Source organism: Narcine bancroftii, chromosome 6 (genome assembly GCF_036971445.1).
Source record: "Narcine bancroftii isolate sNarBan1 chromosome 6, sNarBan1.hap1, whole genome shotgun sequence".
Taxonomy (NCBI): Eukaryota; Metazoa; Chordata; class Chondrichthyes; order Torpediniformes; family Narcinidae; genus Narcine; species Narcine bancroftii.
Genome location: NC_091474.1, coordinates 231,125,867 through 231,149,186, shown reverse-complemented (window position 1 = coordinate 231,149,186; position 23,320 = coordinate 231,125,867). Strand labels below are relative to the sequence as shown.

Here is a 23,320-nt window from a genome sequence, read left to right as displayed (position 1 = left end):
TCATGGTTAAATGGTACATTTGGGGGATTGGGCCAGAATATTCTCCGTTGGTTGTTCGCATTATTGCTTATTTTTGTGATTATATTAGTTTTAGTTTCTCTTTTTCGCTCCTTCTTTACTCAAATGCTTGTTAGGTCTCGTAAGTGACAGGCTGCAACCAAGGGGTGGAATGTAATGGAGGATTTAGACCATCTTATGCAAGAAGGGATGTAGTTGCATCAGAAGAGCTAATGTGATTTATGGTGTGAAAAATAAAAAATTTAAAAAAAAAAAAAAAATAAAAAAATAAAAAAAAGACAATCTAAATTTCACTATGGGGCCCAGGGATGCATATGAATCAGTAGACATTATCCAATTTCCACCATGAGGCCCAAAGATGCAGTTTTCTTTTGTTGGTCACAGACTGTCAGGAGACCTTGAAGATAATTAAATAATTTGTTCAAAGAGATAAGATCTGAAGTAAACAACTTTTGGGTAATATAAGCCATGGTCCCACTGCAGAAGTTTGAGACTCTCCAAGAGGTGGCAACATCTCTCAGCAAGAAGAAGAACTTCAAGAGAGGCCATGTTCCCTAGGAGAAAATTACCTGTAACTTAAAGGGAAGGTATGGTACTTCCCAAAAAATTTGGCAACCATACTTAAACTTTATAGGAGCACAGTTGTAAAGAGATCTCTGTGCCTCATTGCCCTGACTTTCCCACTTCCTCCTCAACCTTGAGTGGATGGGGGGGGGGGGGTGTCCATCTCATTCCAGCCAGGAAAAGAAATCAGTCTGAACTCAGGCCGCCATACCGTGACAAACCTACAACTCTCTGATATATGACTTATTCCTTTGTTGTAAGTGCTTTTAATGTCCTGTATATATATTTTTTTGATCAGTTAAGTATTAAGTGTTATGTGTCAGGGGAGGGAATGGGAGGGGATAAATTTGGACCTGGCAGAGGAATCTGTATAGAAGAGATATGGATAAGTTGTAGTCGGTGCTGGATTGTAATCACTGACAATGTTGAAAACTGTTTGAGTTCAAGTCTGGAAAATCATAAATCATATCTTCAAAAAATATTCTGTTTATATATTCTGATTGATGACATCAATGGGATAGGATTGTTTTGGAGAAAATTACTTACCTGTTCATCCAACTGCTGTTGAACCACTGGTAACTTTATAACAAACTTGACTCGTTCAGAAGACAGGTTGCGTATCTCATCGAGATTCAGGTCATACCTGTGCACAAAAAAAATTACTGGTAATGCTTTTCAATTACCTGATACTTTTATCTTCCCCAAAAATGGTGTATAAATTACTTATCATCTAACAATTCTGAGATGTCATTTGAAGGAAAGACTGCAAAGGAACTCGACAATGCCTACACTTGCTTACCCTGGGGAGATCAAATACTTCAGACTGTAATTACAGTCCAATTCCACAGACAATCTGCAATTATACAGTGCAACTTGCCATTATACAGTACACTTGATGTACCAGAATATTCCAAGGCCACAGCAGCAACAAGCTAAAATTAAAACAGTGCCACAAGGATGTATACAAGTAGAAACAAGCACGAGATGGAAGAGAGGAATTTTTTTTAAAAAAGGTCCAATTTAACACAAGAGAAAGGAGGGAGGAAAGAGTGGTGGGAATTCCAGAGTTTAGTTAGTCAAATAAAAACTGGGGATACAGGATCTGAGAAGCACAGCATGGGTTAAATTACTGCACTAGCAACGTGCTGTCTGGTCTCTTGCTCTGTAGTCATCTCCAATCTCCACTGAGACAGACAGGAAATTTAAATTCAGGTAATAAACTGCATAAAGTTACAATAATAATTACAGTAAAATCCCTGATATCCAGAATTCAAGCAATCGATAGCACAAACAACAGGGGAGGTAATAAATAAATAAAGACAGACAGATATTGAAATAAATAAAAAATTAACCAGCAATTTTAAAATGTAAAAGTTCCCCAAAGCAACACGCAACCCCTCGGTGAACATGGGAACAAACATTGAGCCAGTGGAGTGCCTCGGTCATGCCCCATCTGCAGCTCTTTGAATAAAGTTGTGTTTGAATAAAATGGCGGAACCCAGGATGAAGAGCCATTCACTGCTGGGATGACTCTCCCAAAGTGACTCCCTATCCCTGCCTGGTAAAAGTCCTTATCTTTATTAACATTAAGTATATTAGTAAGGCTTTATCTGTAAACTTGGGGGTGGGGAGGTGGCATGCTTAGCGTAGCGGCTAGAGCAACACTGTTCAATGGCAACGACCAGGGATTTGAATTTAAATTTTGAAAGTTACAGGTATTAACCGGTTTTACATAATTAAGGATTACAAATACTGATCTTGTTAAAAAATTATTTTGTCTTTTAAACTCTGTAATCTTGATGCACCTGTATTAGTTAGGCTTTGTAAGACGGTGTCTCAGTCAACTGGAAAATTTGCTTATCCGGCATCTGCGAACCTCATAGGCACTGGATACTGAGGATTTTACTGTGGGTGGGGTGGAGGGGTAAACATTGATTAGAAATTCCTCTAGCTCCCAAATATTCTTCAGGGGAAGAAATTTCCATCCATCCTTACTGAATCTAATGCTGTTCAGGATTAATCAGAAAGTTCTCTTGTTCAGCCTCAAAGAATAGCCAGGGAGAAGGAAGGATTTATCATCAGTAAAAAATAATTTACTCATCCAATATTAAAACAGACAAACAAAGTGACCAGAAGGTCAGGAGGTGTGGAGAAGCTGTATGTCAATGGATTAGATTTAGATTTCAGGTTTATTGAACATACACATCACATACAACCCTGAGATTATTTTTTCAGTGGGTGAGGCAGAATTACCACTTATTGGTAATGCCAAAAAACATTGTACACAGCGTACACATGTAAACATATAAAGAAATGCAAATAAATTTAGAAATGTAAACAAACTGTAATACGGAGAGCATTTTTTAAAAAAATCAAAAAAGTGCACGAGTCCTTAAATGAGTTCTTGATTGAATTTGCTGTTTAGGAGTCTGATGGTGGAGGGGTAGCAGCTGTTCCTGAACCTAATGGTGCAAGTCTTCTGCCACCTATACCTCTTTCTGATGGCAGCAGCAAAAACAGTGTTCGCATTAAGGTGGTGTAGATCTTTGATGATTGTTGCTGCTCTCTGATGTCAGCATTCCCTGTAGATGTTCTCAATGACGGTGAGGGACCTGGGCTGTGTCCACTACCTGTGTGAGGTGTTTATGCTCAGGGGCATTGGTGTCCTCATACCAATAAGGAATCTCACTCCAATTGTCAATTCTATTCTTAACAATGCTGGACTAAATGACCGCCTCAAAGATCATCTCTGTCCTCATCCTTCTGGATGCCATCTGTGTGCAGTTTGCAGACACTCTGTTGAGATGGATTTCCTCTAGGTGCTCGAGATTCCACTCATGTCGGAAGGGTCATAGGGAGGCAGAAGGGATTACTTTAATTTGGTATGATTTTTGGATGCAAATATCACTCCACTCTTTAAGGGAGAGATGCAAAAGGCAGGAAACTATAGGCTGGTTAATCTGAGAGTCCATTATTAAGGACATCGGGGTACTTGAAAGCACGAGATAAGAGACCAAAGTCAGTATAGTCTCCTTCAGGGGAGATCTCGCTTGAAAAATCTTTTGGAATTTTTTTACTGAAGTAACAAGCAGGACAGAAGTCAGTGAATTTCGTTTATTTGGGAGTTTCAGAAGGCCTTGACGAAATGCTATATACAAGGCTGATAAACAAAATGGCTGTCATGGGATTACAGGGAAGATACTAGCATGGAAAAAAGAATGGCTGACTGGCAGAATACAGAGAGGGAATAACAGGGGCCTTTTCTTGCCGGTGGCCTGCGTTGTTCTGCAGGGGTCGATGTTGGGTCCGCTACTTTTCATGTTGTATGTAAGTGATTTGGATGATGGAGTTGATGGCTTTGAGGCCATGTTTGCTGATTGTAAGGAGATAGGTGGAGGAGTGGGCAGTGTTGAGGAAGCAGCGACTCTGTAGAGGGATTTGGAAAGGTACAGAGAATGGGCAAAGAAGTGACAGATGGAATACAGCACAGGGAAGTGTATGGTCACGCACTTTGGTAGAAGAAATAAAGAAGTTGACTATTTTCTTCCCGCATCTGAGAACCTCTACAGGCAAAGCTGCCATCGGAGAGCAGCATCAGACCCCTCATCAACAAACTCAATCAGGGACTCATTTAAGGACTCTTTCTTTTGCATTTTAATGATTTATTTTCCTATTCATATCACACAGATAGTTTGCTTACATTTCTTTTTTTTAACATAGTGCATCTTCTGGACTACAGTTTTTTGCACGATCAATAAGTGGTAATTCTGCTTCACTCACAAGAAAAAGGATCTCAGGGTTGTAGGCGATGGCATGCATGTACTCTGACAATAAATCTAAACTGAATTTTCGGAACTTTGTATGGTCACGCACTTTGATAGAAGAAATAAAGAAGTTGATTATTTTCTAAATGGAAGAGAATTCAAAAAGCAAGGCCCAAAGGGAAGTGAGAGTCCCAGTGTAGGGTTCCCTAAAGGTTAACTTGCAGGTAAGTCAGTAGTCAGGAAGGAAAATGTAATGTCAGCATTCACTTCAAGTCGACCAAAAATGTAAAAGATGTGATGCTGAGGCTTAATGAGGTGTTAGTCAGGTCACATTTGGAGTAGTGTGAACAGTTATGGGCCCCATACCGAAGGAAGGACATGCTGGCGTTGGACAGTCCAGAGGAGGTTTACAAGAATGGTCCAAGAAGGCTTTTGATGGCTCTGGGGCTGTAATCACTAGTTTAGAAGGATGAGGGGCAGGGCTTCTCATCGAAAAATACCGATCATTGAAAAGCCTGGAATAGAGTGGACATGCCCAAAACAGGAATGCTACCACTGGTGCCGACTGGTGGAGAGAGCACTCCCGCCAGGGTCCAACTGCTCATTCTGGCTGCCGTCGGCTCAAAACAGGCTTTGAAAGGCTCGTTAAAGGAGCCAATGGTAGTTTTATTTAAAATCTTGTGAATGCAGGGTCTATGCCCAAGATGGCAGTAGCCACGAGGGGGTGCAGAGACTCCAGGGAAGAGGAGGACTGGTGCAGGGCACCAGAAAACAGGGGGGGGGAGCTATCTCCGTTTGAGGAGAAGCAGAGGAGACGACCCATGGGATGATAAAGATGGCGACTGGCCAGTAAGGGGCTCTGCAGCTAAAGGAAACACTTGGACGGTGGGCTGCTGGTGACTCGATGTGAGGAACCCATGGAGGCTGTGGGCTGCTGGAGAATGCAGGGACTCGCACCAGGCTGCGAACTGCTGAAGACTGGCTGAAGTGGTATCAGAACTGGGAGGTGAGAGTTTGCCGAAAGGTTGCTAATCATATTGGATGTTCGGATCTGGATCTCGGGTTGCCGATGGTTTGGACTGGACTCTGTGTGGCTACGGAAGCGTTGGCGACAAATCCACGGACTCTCAGTGACACTGAAGGGAACCCTCTTTTGCTTCTCTTCCTCTGACTGTAAGAGATGTTTCAGTCAATCTTTGACTGAATTTGAACAATGGCAGACGTTGCATCTCAGAAAATTTAGGACTTCTGTTGGCTTCACTGTTGTACGATGCATCTTATCAATCCAGTTCATTCTGGATTTTGATGCCAAGCTATTTGGGTTGTTTGGTTTCATCAAGGGTGACACCCAGGAATTTGTATGATGCTTTGCCTGGTTTTCTCTTCCTGGTGACACACATGATTTCACATTTGGAAGGATTGAACTGCATGCCTCATTTTTTGTGACCATTCAACCATGCCATCAAGATCTTTTTGGAGAACATCCTCATCATCAGCTGACTTAATTGGACAGTGTACCAAACAGTCGTCCGCGATTAAACTAGTGGTGCTTGTGACTTTCCCATGAATGTCGTTGATATAGAGTAAAAACAAATGTGGGCCTAACACTGTGCTCTGGGGTGTACTACATAACTATGGACGCCATTCTGAGCTTTTGCCATTCATGCACGCCCGCTGGAGACACTTCGTCAAGAAACTGGAAATCCATCTTCAGTGTTGGAGCGAATACTATAGTAGTCGAGCTTCTTAAGTAATCTTTTGTGGGGAATGACGTCGAATGCTTTGGAGTAGAGCACCACTAAATCAGTGGTGCCATTGTTATCAAAGTTTTTGTCCAGGTCATTTGTTGTCAGGATAAGTTGGGACTCATGTGATTTATTCTTCCCAAATGCATGCTGATTATCAGCAAGAATATTGTGACTGCTAAGATGCCTCATTAGCTTGCTGTCTGTTATGTGCTCCAGGAGTTTGCAGCTGGTGCTTATTAATGAAACAGGACGATAATTTGCCAGGTTGGTGGTTGAGCCCTTCTTAAAGGGAGGAGTGATGTTTGCCTTTCTCCATTGAACCAGATGTTGTGAAAGTCTGCAGATACTGTGCTCGTAGTCAAAGCACAGAAATGACTGGAGGAACTCAGTTTCTATAAGAGGTAATGAGGTATTTGAAGAAGGGCTCAGACCCAAAACGTCGGTAATACAGCCTAAAGGCGCTGTGAGACTGGCTGAGTTCCTCCAATTTTTCAGTTTTGTGAAGATGTTTCCAGTAGTGGGAGAGACGAAAACAGGGGAGGCCAAACTTGCTTAAATACAATAAACTTCAGATGTTTGAGAGCTAACACAAAAAATATTGTATACATAAACTTTTCTGCTCTTTTATTACCAAAATGTGATACAAATAATGTGTAATAATATTAATGTATGAGGTTTTTAAACTGCTATTTGCATTTGTTTCAATAATCAATAAGTACACATATACAGACCAAATATTTTCAAAATCACGATTTTCTGTGGAAATCCCAAGGAAGCAGTAAATATATTTGAGATTCAGCAAGACAGATTTTTGCAACATTGGGGAATTACGGGTTATGGGGAAAGGCAGAGCTGGATCTGCGGCCCGATCAGCTGACGACTCCTGCTCCTGTTTCAGATGGGTTCTCTTCAGGAACACTGCTGACACTGATCTCTACAGATGCCTGCACCATTGCGGAGTCCACACCCAAGCACACGATGTGCAAAGATGCCTCCTACAGCAGGGTGAGGCGAGGGGGCCCACAGGTCTGCTTCTCCCCACTCCCCCCCCCCCCACCTTCGGCTCCCCTCTTCCCAATCGTCAGCGGGATGGAGGGGAACAGCTCCCAGGGTATGGAGTGATCTTACCTCTGTGCTGCCTCTCCATCTGGTGGGTGTGGCACTTTGCCATGGCCACTGACAAATCCTCGCTGCTCTGCTGCCAGCTCCAGCTCTGTCCTGGCTTGGTGGTCTGGAAGAGGTTGTCATTGGGGACTCCCTCTCGCCTCTACTCCCCTTCATCTTGCTTCCCCCCTGCCTGGGCAGACATCCCACCGCTGGAGCAGGTCATGCCTCATTAAAACTCTGCTGGTCCAGCCCTGGCTTCCCTGCAGAGGACCCTCAGCGTTGCCCGACCCTCCTACAGCATCTGCCATATGGGCGGTGCTCTGGGTAGTGCAGCCCAGCCCGAGCAAGGAGAAGCCAACTCCAGCATCTGCTCCTCTGCAGGAACTGTTCCTCTAGTGGCCATTCCTTTTTCCCTATCCTTGACACGGAGCCCAGGCTGTGACCGCCCCAAGACCCCTTGGTCTGGATTCGGCATGTCTAGGGGCAGCTTCAGAAAGGTTGGTATCTCCTCCAGCCAACCTATTTACTGAGGCACACATTACATGTCAAAGAGCCGCAGTTTGACCACCCTGTCTAGAACCAAAGGGCATAGTCTCAGAACAGTACAGAAATTAGGAGAAATTTCTTTAGCCAAATTGTGGTGAATCTGTTGCCTCAGACAGCAGTGGAGGGCAAGTCATTGGATAGATTTAAAGCAGAGATTGAGAGGCTCTTCATTAGAGCCCATCAGGGAGAAGACAGGAAAATTAAGTTGAAAGAAATTACAAATGGTGCAGCAGGCTCAATGGGCCGAATGGCCTAATTCTGCTCCTGTGTCATGTTTTTATGGAAGGTGTCATGAATAGAAGGGCCTGTTGTGTGCAGAACTGTTCTATATCCTATCATAGAGACATGTGGATTGGTAGGTTAATCGGCCTCTGTAAATTGCTTCTTGTGTGTAGGCAAATGGGGCAATCTGGAGGAATTTGAGTAGAACGTAGGGAAATAAAAAATGGTATTAAATAGAATCAAGTGTGAACATGTGGTTGATGGTCAATGAGCCAAAGGGAACATTTATGAACTCTATGCCTCTATGATCAATGACCACACTATTCATCTCCAAAGCTGTTTCATTTATAATGTCCCATTCACAGTTAAATTAGTACCTAGCATCTTCTCTTGCTGAATCTTCTGGTTACCTATAAGCACCATGACCAACATACCCACACCACCCTTTAGCAGTTATTCAAAATGACAGCATCAGTTTCCTTCTGTGCGCTCGGAGCAGCCAGGTTGTCCCCATCAATGCCGGTCTTAACCCCTCCAACTTGTCACACAGCTTGCCTGATAACAGAGTGCAAACAGCAACTTCCTCCAGGTGAACATCGCACTGAGTGAAACACAGAAGTCTGCAGATGCGGAGATTGTGGTTAGAAAAAAACACACCAAAATGCTGGAGGAACTCAGCCGGCCTTTTCGGTGTCTATGGGAGACAAAGAGATATTGCCAACGCTTCAGGCCTGAGCCCTTCTTCAAGGAATTCAACATCATCACATTGTCTTTGGATCCCAACATTTTCCAGTCAATGGCTCCTTCCTTCATGCCAAAACTGAACCAGATTGTTGGCACCTTTTAGTTTTGGGAAATAGCGCAGTAACAGGCCCTTCCTGGAGATGCCTTTGATGGTACAAAACTCTGGTTATGTATCTTTACCTTTGTTATATAAAGTACACTGCTTGACCTGCTGAGTTTCTTCATCATTGTTTTTCCTGCACATTGCTTGTTCCTCGAAGGGCTCAGGCCTGAAACATTGGTAATATATCTTTACCTCCTATGGATGCTGTGAGATCGGCAAATTCTGAGTGTTTTTACTTCCAGACCATGAGCCCGCACCACCCAAATACACCCATGTGACCAATTAACCTACTGACCCCATACATCTTTGAAACCTGGAAGGAAACCAGAGCACCCGGAGGAAACCCATGCAGGCACGGGGAGAACATACAAATTCCTGACAGAGCGCAGAAAACCCAGGCCGCTGTCACTGTGCCAGTGTTGGTTCGCCACTACACTAACTGAGGCATCTACAGTGTCACATTGTGTGGTGCTCTCAATTTCATCTTGGACTAAAATATGTCATTACTAAGAACATGTCAGCAAGCACCAGACTCACTTCATCTGCTGCAGGAAGCTCCACCAGTGCCTTTGTTTAAGGCTAGACTGGCTAATGCGAATACGCTTCTAGCCTATCTTGCTCACTGTGCCCTTTGTGAATGGGAGAAAATCCAAATATCTGCTGCCTGTGTTTGAGTACTCCCAGACCCAATCAACTATCACCCCAAGTTTGCTAAAATGCATTAGCTCCTGCTTCAGGAACGTCTTGATTTTAAAATTCCTGTTGTTGTTTTCATCTGTTCTCCCTGACCTCTCCTCCAGTCTCTTAATTCAGATGACCCGTGTCTTCCACCTTCCGACTCATACCAGGCTGTGGACTGCTGGAGACTGAAGGGGTGCCAGGTATTGGAACCGAGATGCAAGGGGGTGCCGAGGCCCTTCTCATTGCGTCAGAACTTTGGATCTGGAGCTCAGGTTGCCGAGGATCTTGACCGAAGACTGTGTAACTGCGGAGGCTGCAGGAGAATCCACGGACACATGGTGATTTGGGGTGGGGGGGGGAGGGAGGGGGAAACTCTCTCTTGCTTCTCTTTCTCTGACTATAAGGGATGCCAGGCAGCTTTTGCTCATGGTGAATCTGAGTCTGCCTTATGGTAGACTAAAGGATATTTGTGTAATATAACATTTTCCATTTTATTACAAGACAATAAAATAATCTTGAATTAAATAGACCATGCACTTCAGTGTGAATTCTGTTTATTAAAACTCTAAAGTGTCCTGGGACACGTTCATTACAAACACAGTGACAGCAGTACTGTTAAATTACTGGACAAAGAGTGAAGAGGCACCACCACATACGTAAAAGGATAAAAACATTTAAAGGTTATGGAGGCTGCAATAGAACATCACATCTTGATAGCAGAAGGCACTCCCTCCTAGAGTCAAACAATGGTTTCTACACAACTCAAGAGAAACACAATAGGCTGCAGGCACTGTATTGCCAGAATGAGTCCACGCGTAAATTGGAGGAACAACATCTTATCTTCAACCAGATGGCATTAATATCAACTTCTCAGGCTTTCGTTAACCCCCATCCCCTTTCCCCCCCCATCGTCTTTCCATTCCCCTGTCCCCTTTCGCACAGATATAAATTCTCACCAGTCCCTTATCATATTCAATTAACACCTTTTGTTGGTCTGGATTCCTCCCTCATTGTTTGAATTCTGAGACTTTCTGATACATCCCACTTCTCCCTCTTCTGATTTTTCCTTGTAGAAGGGCTCAGGCCTGAAATCTCGGCAATATAGTTTTAGCCCCTTTCACTCTTGCAAATGGTCCAAGGAATTAACGGCCAAAAAAAAAGGTTTAGCGTGAAAGGAAAATTTTCTCAACGCTACCTCGACCCCTAGTGCAGACGCCGGCATTGCAATCAGGCAAGCGTAGAATGGGCAATTAAGTTCTGGGATAGAGATGATCCAAGTTTTTGCGTGAATGCAGGAACGTGATGCAGGAAGAAAAGATTAAAATAAACTTTGGCATGGGAAAATCACAGCAAGAGAGAGAGAGAGGAAATAAATAGCAGACAATTTTTAAATAGCACTATAGCGCACAATATAGAAATACTGTGGGGGAGGAGAAAAGCGATGGCAGACCCAACCTCCGTGTAGCAGAGAAACCCCTCCGTGAATGCTCCGTGCATGCAGCTGAACATACAGCCCTTTCTGTACCGTATGGAATTCTGGGAGGGCAGATGTCCCATTGCTTCCCTCTCCCCCACAGTATTTCTATATTGTGCGCTAGAGCTCTACTAACTTTACCACGCTGTTTAAATTGTGCGTAATAATGCTACCAACTCTCCCAGAGTCTTTATAAATAGTGCACTTTGGTGCTACCAACTTACCCACGCTGTGTAAAAATTGTCCGCTATTGCTTTTTATTGCTAGCACTTCCTCACAGTCCCTTGTAAAGGTTTATATAGGTCGGCATAACAACAGGGGCTGAAGGGCTCATACTGGGTTATAATTAGGCATGATTAATTTTGTTTGAATACAAGATCATACATAATACATCGATCAGGATTTAGGGCAGCTCCACCATCACTCGATGTGTCACGACGTCACCGGTAGAAGGTAGAACACCCTAACCCTGGGGATGGCTGCTTGCAAGTGTGAACGCATGCAGTGTCCCAGTTAAGAGTGGCCAAGTGTGAACAGCAAAAATGCCATTCCTATCCCGGGAACGGTCAAGTTAGTGGGATGCAAGTGTAAAAGGAGCTACAGTCTCCAATAGATGCTGAATAGACCAGCTGAGTTCTTCCAGCATTTCAGTGTTCTTTCTACAAAACTCGATTTACATTTTAATATTTATTAACATTTTAAAGCAAATTCTACATTCATAGCAATAGTCTGTTCTGCAACAGGCATGGGTGAATACGCAGATTCCATGACATACTGTTCTATGTATCCTGAAACTTCAGGGATATTTATTCTGTGCCTCTGACAGAGGCCATCAACCTTAGAGGCCTGTTGATATTTCTAGTTTCTATCAATAAACTTATTTGGCAAACGTAACATCAGTGAAAATATTATAATGAGTGATTGGGGTAAAACACTAAAGTCTGCGGACACCTCGATTGAAGTCAAAACAAATGCTGGAGAAACTCAGCAGGTCTTATAGAAACATAAAGTTATGAAAAGGATAAATAAAATAGAGGCAGGAAAATTGTTTTCACTGGTAGGTGAAACCAGAACGAGGGGGACACAGCCTCAAGATTCAGGGGAGTAAATTTAAGACGGAGATGAGGAAAAACTGTTTTTCGCAGAGAGCAGTGAATCTGTGGAATTATCTGCCCAGGGAAGCGGTTGAGGCAACTTCATTAAACATATTTAAGGTTCAGTTAGACAGATTTTTACATTTAAAAAAGGAATTAAGGGATATGTGAAAAACGCACGTCGGTGGAGTTGAGTCAATGATCAGATCAGCCATGATCTTATTGAATGGCAGAGCAGGCTCGACGGGCCAGACGGCAGACTCCTGCTCCTAATTCTTATGTTCTTATGTCAAACAGTGTACTTTATATAGCAGAAGCCCCTTTCCCACTGGCACCCTGTCTGAGGAATTAACAGGAAAAGGAACATTGTCCAAACGTCAGCATCAAATGCTGACATTTCACATTGAGGATTAACCCCCTCTACCCCTCCTCATATCCCCGGCATTTGCTGACGCCAGTGTGCTCATAAATCCAATGGAAAGGGAACAGGAGAAAGTCACCTTTTTCCAGTTGAAGGTAGAACACTCCTGTGGTGATATGTAATTACACCACTAGGTCACCAGGGGTCATCCCAGTGACCTTGTCATAAAACATTCCAGAGCTACAGTCTAGCCTTCCAGGTTCGTCTTGCAGAGAGACAAGACCTCTTAGTGTACATATTAGTTTATTAAAGCTGTCTTATACTTGCACCGCTGGTGTGGTTATTGTTAGTACAATTTAATAAACTAATATCATAGCTACTAGGATGGAAGCTGCTTCTGCTTTCATGCATTCCCGACCACCTGGAGATTCTTCCTGAGGAATGGAATCCAGTGACGACCAGCACACACGTGCATCTGAGGACAGAGATGGCGAGGGACCGCTGTACTGGAATCATGGTGGAATGCAGGGAAGACCACAGAAGTACGATAGGACAGGTAAGAAACGGCCAAGAGCCCTGCCTGCCCTTGGGTTTGCCAGTACAGGCGCCACCGACCCTAAACCCCGGCCCAATCAGAAAGGAGCCACTACAAGCGCAGGTAGAAAGATCTCCACAAGTCGTGCTCCCGATCGTCACATATGTGCAGAATTCCTGATCACTCCAGAGCCAGGGAAAGCAGACACCCCCCCCCAGCAGCAGTTTCCCCAGTATCACGGAGACCTGATGCTACCGCTGGTATCCCCCCCAAGCCCGCTGCAAACGTCCCAAAGACAGAGACTCAGCCAACAGCCCCAAGCACCCAGGTTACACCTCCAGCAGACACAAGCCCCACAGAGGCTCTACCAGCAGTTCCCAGTACCCCAGGGTCCACCCTTGCTACACCTAGACCCAGAGACCACGTGGAGACCAGAAACAACTCCCGGGGTTCCCCCACATTATCTAAGGGACAAGAGACTGCAGGTTAGCCATGTGCTGCGACCAGACAAGCTGGAGCTTGACCCCGGAGCCGGCACACACTTCGGCCGCTGGCAGAGATGCTTTCTGAATTACCAGGAGGGTGCTGAGGCATCAAATAAAGAGCTATTAATGCTGCTGTTAACACAGCTGGGAGACCACCCTTACTCCCTTATACAGGATGCCAGGTCCTACCAAGAGGCAATGAGCATCTTACAGAGGCATTTCAGTAAGGGGCATAGAGAACTCCACTCCCAGTACAGACTCATGACCAGGTCACAACAAGTAGGGGAGTCTGCCAGAGACTTTATACTCTCTCTGAAAGACCTGGCAAGAAGCTATAACTTTAAAGCAGTATCAGCTCAGGAGTATGCGGAGGACCTTATTAGGGACAGAATTGTTGTGGGCATACGGTCCACTGAGACGAGACATCGGTTGTTGGAGAAAGGAATGATGGGACCAGGAAAGAATTGGAGGAGTACTCACAGGACCCTGGGACTGGGGCAAACGTCACACTGCTGGACTCTCTAGCCCCACGAAAAGAAAAGTATGCTGCCTCACAGGAATTCACAGCAGTAGTAGCACACCTTGAGGGTCCCAAGTGCTTTTTCTGTGAACAAAGAAAGCACCTCACAGCCCTCTGTCCTGCCAGAGAAAATGTCTTGTTCCAACTGTGGAAAACGTGGGCATTATGCAAAAGTCTGCAGAAGCCCCAAGGCCACAGACAAGGCCCATTCTCATGCTAATGAGAGGCGGGAAAGCTCTTCTTTCTCCACAGACAAACAGAAGAAGAATGCCATGTGCAGCCGGCCATCTTGGACAAATGCTACAGAGCAGAGGACACAGTCTTTAGGAGATGAATATGACGCCGAGTTCTATCGGATGGAAGGACACGCCAGACTTGCTTCCCTACGCATGAATCAGGCGAGTCCACACAATTTATCTGACACCACTGTGTGCATCAAAATTAATGATGTGAGGGTAAGTTGCTTAATAGATAGTGGAAGCACTGAAAGTTTTATTGACCAGGGGTTAGTCAACCACCTTCCCCTCCCCACACGCCCGAGTGAACACCGGATCCTGTTAGCAGCCAGCAGCCTTGTGGCTGAGATAAAACAGTTTTGCAGGGTTACTCTAGAAATCCAGGGCACAAAATAGGAAGGGTTCAAATTACTAGTACTCCCTCACCTCTGTGCCCCGGTACTATTGGGGTTAGATTTTCAGTGCCAGTTAGAAAGCATTACAATAGTGTACAACGGGCCTCACCACCCACTACGCCTGACAAAGAAACAACATTGCAGCCTGTCTGTCCTGAATATCGAACCCCCTCCGCTGTTCACACACCTGACCCCAGAATGCACACCAATAACCTCAAAGAGCAGGAGGTACAGCCCAAGGGACAGAGCCTTCATTAGGACAGAGGTCCGCAGGCTACTACAGGAGGGCATCAGAGAACAGAGCACCAGCCCCTGAAGAGCCCAGGTGGTTGTAGTAAAGTCAGGAGAAAAACTGCGCATGGTAGTGGATTACAGACAGACAATCAAATTTACACAACTGGATGCCTACCCCCTGCCACATATAGCAGACATGGTTAACAACATTGCGCAGTATAAGGTGTTCTCCACCATAGACCTGAAGGCAGCATACCACCAACTACCCATTAGAAACAGCGATCGCATTTACACGGCATTTGAGGCAGACGGCAGGGTGTATCAACTTCTGCGACTTCGCTTCGGTGTCACCAATGGAGTGTCCCTGTTTCAGAGAGAAATGGACCGAATAGTAGATGAGTTCCAACTGAAAGCGGTTTCCCCTACTTAGACAATGTGACAATCTGTGGCCACACTCAGGAGGATCATGACACAAATTTAAAATGCTTCTTCCAGGCAGCTGAGGAAAGGAACTTAACGTACAACAGGGACAAATGGTTCTTTAGTGCCAGGAAGTTGCCAATCCTGGGCTAAATAGTGCAGAATGGGGAAATCAGCCCAGACCCAGTGCCACACACGCTGAAAGCACTAAAAAAGATGTTTGGGACTGTTCACTTACTACGCCCAATGGGTCCCCAACTACGCCAACAGGGCCCGTCCACTTATAAAAAGCCTCAGTTTTCCCACTTCGCCCAGCAGCCACCAGAGCATTCAGGGACATTAGGGACCATATCGCTAAAGCTACCATGCGGTCCATAGACAAGTCAATTCCATTTCAAGTAGAAAAGGATGCATCCTATGTGGCTCTGGCAGCCACCCTAAACCAAGACGGACGACCCTACAGGGATCAGAGGTAAGACACTCAGCAGTAGAGAAGGCCCTAGCCATTGTGGAAGCAGTAAGGCACTGGCGACATTATCTGGCATGCAAACACTTCACCCTAGTCACAGACCAACAGTCTGTGGTTTTTATGTTCGATAACCAGAACAGGGGGAGAATTAAGAATGACAAAATCCTGTGCTGGCAGATAGAATTGTCTACATTTAACTACGACATTCTATACCACCCCGGGAGATTCAATGAGCCCCCAGAAGCGCTATCCGGAGGCACTTGTGCCATCCTTAACCACACGTCCCAGTTTCAGAGCTTGCGCAACGAGCTGGGCCACCCGGGGGTCGCTAGACTGTTTCACTTCATTAAAACCCAAAACCTCCCATTTTCGGTAGAGGAAGTGAGGTCAGTGAACAAGAGCTGCCCCATCTGTGCGGAATGCAAACCTTTACCGGCCAGACAAAGCCACCCTGATAAAAGCTACCAACCTTTTGAGCGCCTCAGCCTCGATTTTAAAGGCCCGCTCCCGTCCAATAATAGAAATGTCTATTTCCTAAACGTAATAGATGAATATTCCCGTTTCCCCTTCGCAATCCCGTGTTCTGATGTATCAGTAGCCACTGTTATAAAATGCCTCCAACCCATCTTAAGCATATTTGGGTACCCGGACTACATTCACACAGACAGGGGAGCTGCATTCATGAGCACAGAAATACAGCAGTACCTACACGAGAGAGGGATTGCTACCAGCCGCACTATAAGTTACAATCCCAGGGGGAATGGACAAGTCAAAAGGGAAAATGCCATTATCTGGAAAACGGTCCTCTTGACCTTAAAAGCAAAAGACCTCCCTGTTACTAGATGGCAAGAAGTGTTGCCAGAAGGCCTTCACTCTATATGTTCTTTGTTGTGTACTGCCACTAACATGACCCCACGTGACCGTATCTTTTCTTTCACAAGAAAAGCCACGACGGGCACAGTGCTGCCTAAATGGATGATGACACCGGGACCTGTTCTCCTCCAGAAGCACTGCAGACCCCACAAAGCGGACCTGCTGATGGATCAAGTGGAGTTGAGGCACACGAACCCTCAGTACACCTTCATCACATTCCCAGATGGAAGAGAAGACTCGGTGGCCACCAGGGATCTCGCACCAGCCGGATGTGTGAACAACACGGAGGAAACACTGATGTCTACGGATCAACAAGGAGCGCAGCGGCAGTCACTAGAACAGTCGTCCATCGAGTCACCCCAGAGGACTAGACCATCCACCCCGGAAATCAGGACCCTGGGTACGCCCGCCCCACAAAATATCACCATCCTAGACTTGATGGCAGGACCTAATCCCATACAAGAGGATCCCCAGCCCACACGGCCACATGACCAACTAGTACTTCCCACTCCCACACCTCCACCAAGAAAGGCCAAAAGGCATACCGCACTCCCCACCCCTATACCACTACCGAGGAGGTCCAGAAGGCAATGGAAGCCACAAAAATTTTTGGACATGAATTTACAAACAAGGGAAGGAGGACAGGGGGGGCGGAATAACAATTTTTTAAGGGAGGGTGGTGAATGTGGTGATATGTAATTACACCACTAGGTCACCAGGAGACATCCCGGTGACCTTGTACATAAAGCCGTCCAGAGTTACAGTCTAGCCTTCCAGGTTCGTCTTGCAGAGAGACAAGACCTCTTAGTGTACATATTAGTTTATTAAAGCTGTCTTATACTCGCACTGCTGGTGTGGTTATTGTCAGTACAACTCCAATCCACGGGGAGGAGTTGTGCTCAGTGGAAAAGCAATTGGTGCCCCAGTTAAGGGTGGTCCAGTGGAAACAGCACAAAGGGCTTGCTATCCAGGGACACTGTACAGCCAATTAACTGAGATGCCAGTGGAAAAGAGTCTAAGCAGTGTTCCTCAACCTTTTTCTTTCCACTCACATACCACTTTAACTAATCCCTATGCCATAGGTGCTCTGTGATTAGGAAGGGAGTGCTTCAGGTGGTATGTGAGTGGAAAGAAAAAGTTTGAAAACCACCGTTTTAATCGTCCCTCATTGACTCGTTATGTGCACGGTTTCATAACTCCAAAGGAAATGCGCCGATGACAATTTTTCTCAAGCACAATATCTCAGTCACAATTGGGTCTTGAGCAGTGATTCTCAACCTTCCCTTCCTACTTACACACCACCTGAAGCAATCCCATGGCCATAGGGATTACTTAAAGTGGGATGTGAGTGGAAAGAAAAAGGGCTGAAGACGAAGATCCAAAGCCACTACGTTGGTTGTCTATCTGTCTTTGCTAACGCTCCACTGTTGGGGTTTCTCCAGCATTTGTGCTTTTAATGAGAACGCGTGCTTTAGCCAGATCCGGAACTGCACAGAATATTCTACCTTGACAGTAATTTCAAACGAACCAATGCAGTCATGTTTACCGTATCGAATCCCTTATCAGGTCCGGAGCAACACAGGGCCACATTTGGCTGCTTTATGGTTAAAAAAAATCCCAATAAACTTAGTGTCAACATCATGCACTTCAATGCAGAACAAGAAGCGAGCGAAACAAGAGGACGTGCACAGGGATGTAAAGGGCAGAAGCTCGCAGCTCTCGCCACGATGTAACATTTTAAATAAACTGTAACCCGGAAAGAGGAAGGATCGCTCTCGATGCCGTTACAGCAGAGAGAGAGGGAGAGGGAGAGGAGAGAGGGAGAGGGAGAGGAGAGAGGGAGAGGAGAGAGGGAGAGGGAGAGGAGAGAGGGAGAGGGAGAAGGGGGGGTGGGGGTACCAACCTCTGCTGCTGGAAGAGCTGGCTCTGCGCGGTCAGCTTCCGGAGCTGGTTCTTCAGCCGCCAGTGCTGCCCGTCCAGGTACCTGGCCAGCGAGCTGTCGCTGATACCCAGCGCTGCATCGTCCCCGTCTTGCTGACACGGGCTGTCCAACACCTCCATACCCTGGCCGATCCCACGCAGCTTCGCCTCCGGGTTGAAATGGCTCTTCCAGTCGTGTCACACGTCCCGCACCCGGGGCTCGGTTCCTGCTCCGGGCGCGGCGGCGCGCACGGGGGCGTGCGGCAAGCTCTCGGCCACCGGGTGCCCCGACTCGTCGCCACGCCTCGAGAAAAGTAACCTTTTATTAACAAATATCTACTTATGACTGGAATAAATCCAATCTATTCTCCGTTGAGTTTGTCACAGGTAGCATTTCCACCTGGAACAGTATTTCGGGTTCTGCTGGTGGGAGGGAGTCAAAACACAAATGTCGGAGAAACTCAGCAGGTCCAACAGTGATTTCCTCATTTCTCCTTTTTCCAATAGTTTACAACTGGTCTCCATTAATTGATGTGTCTGGCATTGAAAAGAGCTTTTCCTTACTTACATTTTAAAATAAATCCAATTACGTTCTTGAAATCCTCTAAAGATTCTGGCATCAACCCTTTCTGTTGTAGTGTGCAATATCAAGCAGCATCCTTCATAGTTCAGAACAATCTCACTGTTTGCTGCATGCTGTGGTCTGGCTTCAGCCCTACTCGGTGGACAAGGATTTTAGAAGCGGTTGTGTATTTATGATCTCCATTCAAAGTACAGAGGGAGGAAAGGAAAAGATTTAATGCTCAAGATCAGAAAAGGGTGAGACACACATACTTGGCTTGAGCATTTAGGCCAGTGAAAGAGAAAATGAGGAGAAAGTTAATTGGGAGGTCCAACAGAACTCGAATGTGGGGAAACTGGAGTGCATTACTGTCGAAAGGGATGCTAGGACATGAAACATATAAGGATATTGTAGCTAAGTGGAGCAAACAAGCAGAATGCTAGTGGAAGGTTCACCTTTATTGAAAATGCATGGAGAATAAAAATAGGGAAGTTTTGATGCAAATGTTGGCACGGTTGCTGAAGCAGATCGCGCAAAGCTGTTACCGCACTAGCGACAAAGCTCTGAATCTGCCGCTGTCTCGAAAGATTTTGTACATTCTCCCTGTGTCTGCATGGGTTTCTTCCAGGTGTTGCAGTTTCCTTCCACATTCCAAAGACATATAGTGTTTGTAGGTTCATTGGCCACATGGGTTTATTGGCTACATGGGTTTATTGGAGATCCTGAGCCAGAAGGGCTTGTTACCATGCTGTGTATGTGAATTAAATTAAACTCACCTTAATGTTGGTTGCATACCAGATTTCAGATGCATTTATTGTTAGAGTGCATGCTTTAAAATCACATACAACCCCGAGTTTCTTTTTTCCTGTGGGCGAGACAGAATTGCCACTCATTGGTCATGCAAAACTGTACACATGTAAACCGATAAGAAAAGTAGACAAACTGACAGAGAGTTTTTTTTAAAAATCAATAAAGTTCAAAACCTCAGAGTCCTGATTGAGGAGGAGTCTGATGGTGGAGGGAGGGGGAGCGGCTGTTCCTGAACCTGGTGGTGCCAGTCTTGTGGCACCTATACCCCTTTCCTGATGGTGGCAGCGAGAATAGAGCTGGGTGGTGTGGATCCTTGATCTCGGACAGCAGTGTTCCCTGTATATTTTCTCGATGGTGGGGGAAGGTTTTGCCTGTGATGTCCTGGTCTGTGTCCACTACCTTTTGGAGGGCTTTACGCTCGGGGATATTGGTGTTCCCATTCCAGACCGTGATGCAGCCGGTCAGCACACTTTCCAACACTCATCAGGGTTTCCTGTATCATACAACACCTCTGCAAACTGTGTTTAGATTAGAACACACTGCATAGCAAAATTAAATCAATAAAAGCTCTCAAAAGGAAACTGGTCTCAGAACTGAACTCATCACTATCCAACATTGAAGAAATTCTTTTACATTAATCTATCCTCTCCAAGGAGCAATGCACAAGAAGAATGCCAATTAATTCTTTCTTATTGCACATTATCCAATCGAGGACGATTCCTCTCGGAGGCGATTTCTCTGTAAAACTGCACTTTTGCACTGTGTCTTACTTGTTGTACGATGTACGAGATGCCTAATTGGATGCAAACCTGTCTTGGTGTATCCAATAAGCCTGAACTTGACTTGATCGGCACTTAATACAATGATTCAGAAACCACCCACGGCCAAACGAAATGCCAAATCTCCTCAGATTCCTTAGAAAGTAGAGGCATTGGAATGCCTTCTTCATGACGTGCTGGGGCCAGGAAAACACAGATTCCAGTCCAAGCCATCAGCAACCTAGCTCTGGATCGGAACCTCTGGTGCAATTAGGAACCATTCTGCGCACAGGCACCCTCTCGCATCCTGGTTCCAATATCTGGCACCCCTTCAGCCAATCTCAAGCCAAACTCCAACAGCCTGCAGCCTGGTGTGAATCCTTTGACCAGTCTCCAGTAGCCTGCGTGGGTTCCTCGCCTCGAGTCACCAATAGCTCACTGCCTGTGTGTTCCTCAGCCTCAGAGCCCCTTGCTGATCCACTGTGGTCACCATCCCATGCATCTCCCAGCTTTCTGGTGACCTGCTTCCCTGGAGTTTGCAACCCCTCATAGCTGCTGTCAATAATAGGTGCACCCACAGTTGCAGGATTTGAAGTAAAACAACCAGTCGGCTCCTTTAACAGGCTGTTTACATCCTATACAGAGTTCTGGCAGCACCATCATTTGGTAGTTACGATGTAACAGAGAAGCTAAGCTGCATGAAGCTTTTGATCTGATGTTGGGTCTGCAAGCCTGCAATGTCAGGTGGATAGGCCAATGCTGTTTTCAACGGTCCTCGACCTTTTTCTTTCCACTCACATACCACCTTAAGCAATCCCTTACTGATCACAGAGCACCGGTGGCGTAGGGAATACTTAGTGATATGTGAGTGGAAAGAAAAAAAAGTTGAAAACCATTGTTTTAAACATTGGTTAGGCCACAGCTAGAATGTTGTGTGCAGTTCTGGTCGCCATAATGTAGAAAGATCATGATTATACTGGAGAGGAGTTTCACTGGGATGTTAGAAGATGGCACAGTACTGATCCTTCAACCCACGATGTTGTGCTGACTGATGTTCCACCTCCCAAGGCTGTAGGCCCAGTCCCCTACTTTATACCTTGAATACCCATGACTGCAAGTACAGCTCCAAAAGGTGCACTGTAGAAAGTACACCAGCTGTTTGCATCACAGTCTGGTTTGGGGATTTGACTTCCCAGGGATAAAGAATGCTGCAGAAGGCAGTAAACATAGCCAGGTCCATCACAAGCTCTGACCTCAGACATCTATGAGAGGTACTGCCTCAAGGCAGCAACTAACATTGTAAATGACCACCATCACCCTGGTCACAACTTCTGGTTACAACCAGCCTGTTGTGTGTGGAGGAAATGTGGCCTCCCTGCCTATCTTCAATATGTGTATTGTGGGTGGTCACATGTCCTTCCTGGTCTGAAACTTATTCAGAAGTCACATCACCTGTTAATCAAGGTTGGACTCCGGCCACCCATTAGCTAATTTAACTTACCTAGGGTCATTATTGGCTAGAAGCACAGATTACTACTGTATATAACACCAACGCACAGTACGTTTTCTCTCTCGCTCTGCCTCATGCTCCAAGCCACAGACATCACTCCACACCAGGTCACTACTATAGACATTGCTGGAAATGTTGCAAAGATGTGCACGACACTGAGGCTGAGCTGCAGAATTGCGATAGGTCCATACTTGCAGTGAACCACACCCCCATTGTAAGAGTCCCGCTATAGTGTATACTCAAGTGTGTGAACGTGTTGAGTATCGGTTTACTATTGTCAGAGTCCAACCTAGGTCCAAAGTGAATGTCTATATTGTTACTCAAGTGAAATAGTAATCAAGTACCATTTAATGTTCTCCCGTTTGTCTCCAGTGTGTTAAAGTTACGTGTAATTGTAGCACTTGGGTCCAGACTCATCTGTCTGTGAACCTACTGAAACGGATACTCTTCCCAACACGACACAGCCAATGTTCTTTCCACAGTGCACCTTTAGAAGTTTGATGAAATATCCAATGAAATGCCAAATCTCCTCAGATTCCTTAGAAAGTAGAGGCATTGGAATGCCTTCTTCATGACATGCTGGGGCCAGGAAAAGTCTTTGAGATATGGACTCCTAGGAACTTTATGGTTCTGACTCTCACCACCGCTTTCCCAATCAATGCAGGTAGGTATGTGGTCTAGAGTGGCCATTTCCAAAGAAAAAAAGGACATGCAGGGGTCAGCGTCAGAAAGCTCACTCAGCGGAGGCGGGAGGGGTGGTGGTGCGTGTGCCTTACCTGCCATCGCTGTCACTCCTTCCCCTGACAGAAGTGACGCTAGTTGCGCTACTGGCTCCAACACGCAAATCCATCACGCACGCGCCAGTCTGAACTCACACACAGGAGGGGGCACATAGCGCATGGCATCCCGGGGTCCGCAGGCCATGCGGGGCCACATTTCTTCTTGCCTGGTCCTTCCAAAAAATGAACAATAAGCACCTTGGTCTTGGTGACACTGAGAGCAATATGGTTGTTCACTGAGTCAATGACTCAGGAGCCAATTGGGGAGAAACCAACAGGCTTTAATTCATTTGAGCACATAGCATACCCCCACCAGTCAGTTGTCCCGCACTGAGTGGCAGGGGTCCATGGAACAGCCTCCTTTATACAGGAGCCTGTGGGGCGGGGC

At 45.7% G+C, this 23,320-nt stretch overlaps 1 protein-coding gene across 11 annotated transcripts in view; it reads right to left on the bottom strand.

Annotated features, from left to right (window-relative positions):
• acoxl (acyl-CoA oxidase-like) overlaps window positions 1-23,320 on the bottom strand; it is a 434,711-nt gene extending 411,391 nt beyond the window's left edge. For 2 of the 11 annotated variants that reach the window (XM_069887661.1, XM_069887666.1), the window contains exons 1-2: window positions 18,497-18,817; window positions 1,129-1,225 (exon numbers count right to left, since the gene is read on the bottom strand). In XM_069887661.1, coding sequence (XP_069743762.1) covers window positions 1,129-1,225; window positions 18,497-18,654 — 255 coding nt within the window. In that variant the 5' untranslated portion in view covers window positions 18,655-18,817. Of the gene's footprint in view, window positions 1-1,128; window positions 1,226-18,496; window positions 18,818-19,851; window positions 19,941-22,929 lie in introns of those variants that run through there. The other 9 variants (XM_069887662.1, XM_069887669.1, XM_069887670.1 and 6 more) reach the window with 7 other exon arrangements.